Source organism: Elephantulus edwardii, unplaced genomic scaffold (genome assembly GCF_000299155.1).
Source record: "Elephantulus edwardii isolate Elephantulus edwardi_28Jun2011 unplaced genomic scaffold, EleEdw1.0 scaffold00094, whole genome shotgun sequence".
Taxonomy (NCBI): Eukaryota; Metazoa; Chordata; class Mammalia; order Macroscelidea; family Macroscelididae; genus Elephantulus; species Elephantulus edwardii.
In genome coordinates this window covers 11,464,428-11,471,397 of record NW_006399844.1, presented here as the reverse complement: position 1 = coordinate 11,471,397, position 6,970 = coordinate 11,464,428, and the positions used below count along the sequence as shown (strand labels likewise).

Below are 6,970 nucleotides of genomic sequence, written 5' to 3'. Positions count from 1 at the left end.
GGAAATGAAAAGGTTTAAGGGAGGATAGACCACTGAACACAGCCATTCTGCAGCCTAGGCTAAAAGGGGGTGACCTGTGTGTGGGATAGTGGGAGATTGGGTGGGGAGACTGAGGCAGCATCAAAGATTGCTCTGTCCCTCGACATTGCTTCCTTCCTTTCTCCCCCTCCTTACTTCATTGGCCACAGTGTCTCTCCAGCCCTGCGCCTGTGGCCCTATCATCCTGACCCACCATGGAGCAGAGGTGTGGAGGGCCAGCCTGGAAACACAGAGGCAGGCAGAAGGCCAATGAAGGACCAGGCTTGGAGAGCACAGGGTGCTGCCCAAGCACTACACAGAGGAAGCCCCTTGAGGTCATAAACGCCAGGAGAAGGGAAGGCAGCTAACTTCTATCAAGGACAAGCTTCTAGCCATCTCCTGCTTTACTCAGCACGTCTCTCCAGTGTCTCTGCCTCCCCAGTGTGTGGAACCATATTAAATAAACCATCCTGTGGCTTCACCCTCCTGCTTCTACCTCCTCCCTGTAATTTTTAAATGAGTGGTTCAAAAAGTAAGAGCCAGCTGGAAAAGGATGTGTACAGGAAATTCTTAAAAGAAAACCATGGGGGAAATGTGTTTGATTCATTAGTGATTAAAAGCAGATAGACCTGAAAGCACTTTTCCCTTATCAAACTATAACAGAAAAAAGAAGACTTAGCATTGGGAAAGGAGTCCGGAAATGACACTCCCGTACATTTCATATGGGGCTGTAAATTGGGACAATCTACTTGAATAGCATTTTGGTAAAATGGATCAAACAGCCAAAAAGTTCTCAAGGTCTTTGACCTAGTAAGTAATTCAACATTTGGGAATCCATCCTAAGAAAACAATTATGGATTTCAGTATAAGATGTTCATCTCAGGATTGCAATAGAGATAAATGGGAAGCAACTGTTTGGGAATTCATTTTTTTCTGCTGTAATGAAAATTTGCAATAGGGGATTGCTTAAGTAAATTATTGTGTATCTAACCAGATGGTGGAGTACTGTGTAGCCTACATTACTACTACATTAAAAGTCATGTAGAATAACATCTGACTAGGAAGAAAAATGTTCTTTCAGTATTAAAATAGTTACAAAAAGTGTGCATTATGGGAATCTCAATTTTATTTTTAAAAATATTTGTATAAATAAAAATGATTTTTAAAAAGACTGAGGACACAATCCAAAATGTGGAATAAAGTAATGGTAATTGTATTATTTGTGTTATCCTGTAACTTCCAAATTTTCTACATTAATCATGTACCGCTTATAATAAAATTATTTTTTAAAAAATCCATGTAATTTTTACAGTCTTTGGAAAGGTGGGTTTAGATGAGTGGAAGAGTATCCTGGCCTGTTGCTCTTAGTAGGTTCTGATGGAGGAAGTAAGTTATGGGAATGTTTTCTTAGGAGAGGTGACTATAATTTATAAGCTTGATTATTTTAGAGTAGCTGGAATACACTCTCACAAGAAATAAACTTTGAATTGCTGCCTGTCAGCCCACTAAAGAGGTATAGAGTTTAAAAAGAGCAGTAAAAGCTTGCCACCCTGTACATGGTTGTCTAGAAGAGAATTTTCCTCCTGGGATTGTCTGAAGGATTCTGGGATCCTCACAGTCCCATTGCAGAAGGCAGGATAATTCTTTGCTTTTCTCTTCTGATTCTGTCCCCACCTGGTGACCCTGTGTGACCTCCCTTTTTGCCCCTTTAAACTAGAAGAGCTTTTACTTACCTAGCAGATCCCAAACCTTGACAAAGGAGTGCTTTTCAGCACTGTGGTGACAAGTGATTTCCATTTGCAGCTTTCCTTTTAAAAAAAGACTCCTCTGTAAGGAAGTGAGGGAGTTCCCCCAGTGGGTGGCTGCTCCAAAATGGGGGCTTTTTGTTCCATGATGGAGACAATATGAAAGAAGACAAGCTCCTGGAGTTGTGGTCTGTGTTGTAAGTATGGAAATTATGAGGGAGATTACGCTTGGTTACTCCATAAAACTGAGCTCTCCCTTTTCCGACAATTGATAGCGGGCTAAAAGCAGCATGGTGGCAAATCAAGTAAGTGGGAGAGTGTGTGACATTCGCCTCTGTCCTAAAGGCTGTGCTGGTAGGTGGGAGGGGCTATCAGCAAGTGAGAGGTTATGAAATACAGAAAAGTTGAAAGGTCATAGGCTGGGGCCCCGGAAAATCAGGTGAGATTAGCTAGTAATTAATTTCTGTGTGGAGTTGGGGACATTTGGAATTACGAGGAGACTCCCAGCGACCGCCAGAATGTCCACTTGAGACCCAAAGTTGCAGGGCTTTGTCCAAAGGAACCCTAAGCCTTGGTTCCCCGCTAGGGCGGGACGCGCGGTCAATTGCCATGGCTCCAGGGGTGTTAGCCCTGAGGCTGCTCCAATCACCGCGCGGCAGAGAGATTGGGGGCGTGACCGATCCCGGGAAAAGTTACAACCAATTCCGCGGGTGGGGCCGGCGCGGGAGCCCAGGGACCCAGCCCAGGGGGGAAGCCACTTCGCAGCCGCCGCAGGGGGCGTTGGATGTGCTGGTGCTCAGAGCCCAGGGGCCAACCGACTGGTCAGGACCTAGCGGGACCGGCACACCATGGCGCCCTCGGGACTCCTCGTGACGGGCGTGTCCTTCGCTGCGTTCCGGGGACTGCACTGGGGGATGCAACTGCTGTCCGCGCCTGGACCTGCGGCGCAGGACCGATGGAAGTGGCGGAACATCTTTGTCTCTTTTGTGCACAGTCTGCTTACAGGGGTCTTGGCGCTGCTCGGGTGCGGGATTTGGGAGTTCGGGAGGCACCGGGTGGTGAGAGAGAGAAGGCTGAGGTTAAAAGTCCAGTGGGATCTTTGTGGAATCAATTTTGAGACCTTCAGAGTTAGAAAGATGGAAGCGTGGACTGGTGGGAGGGTGTGTCCAAGGAAAAAATGAGCTCGGAGTCTGCGGAATGCTGACCGTGGCTCCTCCGTCTCCCCCCCCCAAGGCTGTCGCTGTACCCTAAGATGTTTACCGACCCGATTCATGGCCACCCGCCCTGGGCCCTGGCACTCGTGGCTGTATCTGTGGGTGAGTCTAGGTGAAAGACTGGGCAACCTTCCAACAGTCATTTCAGGGCCCCTTCGCTCTTTTTCTATGGGAGGTTAAATATTATTTAGTGGCTTTATTGAGGAACATCAAAGAACTGGGAAAAAGAGGGATTCCTCTCTAAGTTTAATGCCCTCTCTCTCCTCCCGTGCTCACAGGTTATTTCCTGGCGGATGGAGCTGATATACTGCAGAATCAGACCCTGGGTCAGGCCTGGGACCTACTCTGTCACCATGTGGTGGTGAGCCTCCAAAGGGACAGAGACAGGCAGGGAGGGAGGCACACCCAGCTTGAAGTCCACAATCTCTCTTCATCTTTTTGTTCTCTGGCTACTCAGACAGCCTGTGACCCCAAATGGCCTTGGATTGAATTGGTGAGGGAGAGGGGGCTTCCACAGCTGGGAATCTGACCACTGCTTAAGGAGACTAGATCTGGTTTGGATGTCCAGGTGATTGCAAAAGCATTGACCAGAATGAAGGAGTAGGGGTAGGGTCATGGTAATTGGGAGATAGACATATACACAGGCTGCTTCCTAACTTTAGCCTAACTTCGAAGGGTCATTCTTTGCAGTAAGGGTAAGTATAAAGGTCATAAAGGTATTTGTGTGCCACCCCCAAAATACCTGGGAATCCTATCCGAGGGCCTGGGCTATTGAGACACCATGTGAGGATGCACCTGAAAGGTCTCCTGACTTCTAACTCTGGCTTGCAGGTGATTAGCTGCCTCAGCACCGCTGTTCTGTCTGGCCACTACGTGGGCTTCTCCATGATCTCTCTCCTCCTGGAGCTGAACTCTGCCTGCATGCACCTGCGCAAGTTGCTGCTACTTTCTCACCAGGCCCCATCCCTGGCCTTCAGTGTGGCCAGCTGGGCCACCCTGGCCACCCTAGCCCTCTTCCGACTGGCGCCATTAGGGTGGCTGAGTCTGTGGCTTTTCTGGCACAGTCACCGTGTGCCTCCTGCTTTGGTTCTCCTTGGTGGGACAGGGCTGGTCGTGGTAGGGGTCATGAGCATCATACTGGGTGTCCGCCTCCTGGTCAACGATGTTCTGCGATCTCGGCCCCATCCACCCACTGCTGGGCACAAGAGGACCAGAACATGTGATGGTGAGCTTGCCAGGCCTAAGCCCAGAGACAATTCCACTCTCAACCTGAAAGACTAGCGAGAGATGCCACCACCTTCTTTTCCACAGCCCTGGTGTAGGTGGGGCCAGGACAGGGAGATTGGTGGTATTTAATGGACATGCCTCCATTCGGATATGGACTAAACTGAATTTTTGGTGTGTCAGTTTCTCTTCTAGCTAACTCAGTTCCTAGGATCTGAGAGGAAAAGCTGATGTTTGTGGGTGAGCCGTAACCTGGGATATTGTTCACTAGATTCTATCATCAAATAACCACTTTTTCCAGTAGACTAACTCAAGAGGTACAGCCCATCATACCACTTATGTGGAGGAGAAAGTATGAAGCTGGAAGAAGCTGCCAAAGGGAACAGAAACCTTTTGTACAGGGTTAGTACAGAGCTAGATTAGGAAAGCTAAAGTTCCACTAGAGTAAGAGGGCTCTGCTGTAAAGGTAGAGGAGTCAGATGGAAGAGTGACTTAACCTATGACCAAATTCTGACTGTGGGAGCACAGATACCATCTACAGCTAATGGGGATAGAAAGAATAGTTGCCAAGAGACAAAAGAACCTTGCAGCAATTGCTGCTGATATTACAGGTTCTCAGTGCCATGCAGTTGTATTTGGGCCTACTCTTAGACCTACTATGTCCAGCAACTGGCTTTTTCTTTTGGCCATATTTTACTGATTTAAAGAGGGATCAGTATGAGGCTAAGTCTCTCAGCACAGTTCTAAAGTCCAAAGCCATAGGAGGGACTCGGACACTTCTCCTTGATGCCCAATGTCAGATCCTCAGAGGCCGAGACTTTCATGGAAGAATGAGGGCAGAGACAGAAGTCTGTGAAGGGACACTCCCTCTTGGCTTCAGAGGGATTAAGGAATAGCTGACCCACTTCTGGGATTTACCCACAGCCCTCCTTCCCCTGCCACTTCTACTGCATTCTTTCTCAGGGGGAAAGACTCCACCATCTGCAGCTAGAACAACCAGGTTATAAGAAATATAGAGCAGATGAAAGTTACTATTCTACAAAATAATGGATAAAAGAGATAACCTTCAATCCTCCAAAGAAAAGACACACAAAACAAGAGACAGGAAGATTCACACACACACACACACACACACACACACACACACACACACACACACATCCTTCCAAAGAGCTGAGGTAGAGAAAGATAAATTGAAAGACAGAAACAGACATATACAGATTGGGGGTGTGGGGGAAAGGAAGAATTAATTGCATTGAGGAAACAGGACAGAGGCCGAGAGGGAGAGAATCCTGGGATGAAGTACTAAAAAAATACGATCATAGATTCGGAGAACTAGAATCACAGAATTGGTAAAATGATCATAAACAGAGAAGAAAAAAAAAAAAGAAAGACTGACAGGAAGCAGCCCCCAGGAGTGGAAGGCACAGACAGTCTAGACAGTGCAGTAATAAGAGACAATGACAAGAAGGAGCAGTAAGGCTCAAAAAGACAAAGGTAATAGTGACAGATAGATTACCAGAGCCAGAGAAGAGATGGATAGAAACAGAAGAGGTGCGATTAGTCAGAGGAACTGGGAAGCAGAAGAACAGAAGGCAGAAACCTTTGTCAATGGAGAGATTCACTGACAGAGAAAAGCAGACACGATGTGGAGTTGGAGACAGGCAGAGACAAAGGAGACAAACGGTTCCAGGGAAAGTACAAAAACAGAGGCTGTAATGGAGAGGCAGAAACTGGTAGCAAGACAAAGAAAAGTCAGAATCAGAGATATAAACTGAGATAGAGAGAAGCAGAGAAAAAGAGACTTAAGGAATATCATGGAGAGGGAGAAAAGAAGTGAGGGAGGCTTAATAAATAAATACCCAAATGAGAAAACAAAGAGCAGGAGAGAACGCAGAGATGATAGGAAAAGAAATAATGGAGACATAGAGGGAAAAGAAAGAGAACATGGGGATTACGGGATATTCCAGTCATGGGAGAGAGAAAAATGAGGCACAAAGGGGACGAAAGGATAGACTGAAAAGAAACTGTTGGGAGTAGTTAAGCAGGCAAAAGAAAAGAGCGGGTTTAAATGTGTAAGACCAAAACTGTAAAAGTAAAGGTAAGAGGATTATCTAGTAAAATATGTATAAGAACCCAAGGGGAGAAGGGGTGGGAGTGGAGGGATGGAGGAGGGAGGGGCAAAACCACAGGGTTGCACAGTTAGGTGGGTGGAGGGAGGGAAGGAAATGGTGAAAAGATAGGGTAATGATAGGCAAGGTCCAATGGTGATTAATTTTATAAAATAAAATGCACGAGAATGACTGTATGAATGAGGAGTAGTGTGAAACACAATGTATACAAACTTTGTAAGCAAACCTAAAAAAAAAAAATACACACACAAACACATCCCAAAACAACAACAACAAAACACACACCAGGAAAAAGATAAAGGAAATTGAGTTAGCGTGACAAAATAAAATTTTGTCAGAGTTTGTCCTTCATAGAAGTTAATCTTTCAATTTCTATTTGCCATCTTTACTAAATGCCTTGATAAACGAGAATGTTATCTGTCTCAAGTTAAAAAAAAAGAAAAAAAATATGACAAATTCATGTGAAGAATCTGTTCTACGGAAGTGTAAGAAGAGCAATATTATCTATTCCCTTTCGTTTACCTCTGTCATAAACTCATTGTCCAAGTGAATGCCCTTTTTAGTAATACTTGATGACATATTTTGGGAAATATGGCTCTTTCTACACATTGAGTGAAATCCATAAAGGAAAGGTGAG

General features: G+C 45.8%; 1 protein-coding gene across 1 annotated transcript; it reads left to right on the top strand.

The window, feature by feature from the left end:
• Positions 1-2,611: 2,611 nt before the first annotated feature.
• On the top strand, positions 2,612-4,258 carry TLCD2 (TLC domain containing 2). The gene is made up of 4 exons (XM_006891021.1): positions 2,612-2,787; positions 2,997-3,079; positions 3,256-3,338; positions 3,809-4,258. The coding sequence occupies exons 1-4, from the start codon at positions 2,612-2,614 to the stop codon at positions 4,256-4,258; spliced, it is 792 nt and encodes a 263-aa protein (XP_006891083.1).
• Positions 4,259-6,970: the final 2,712 nt, after the last annotated feature.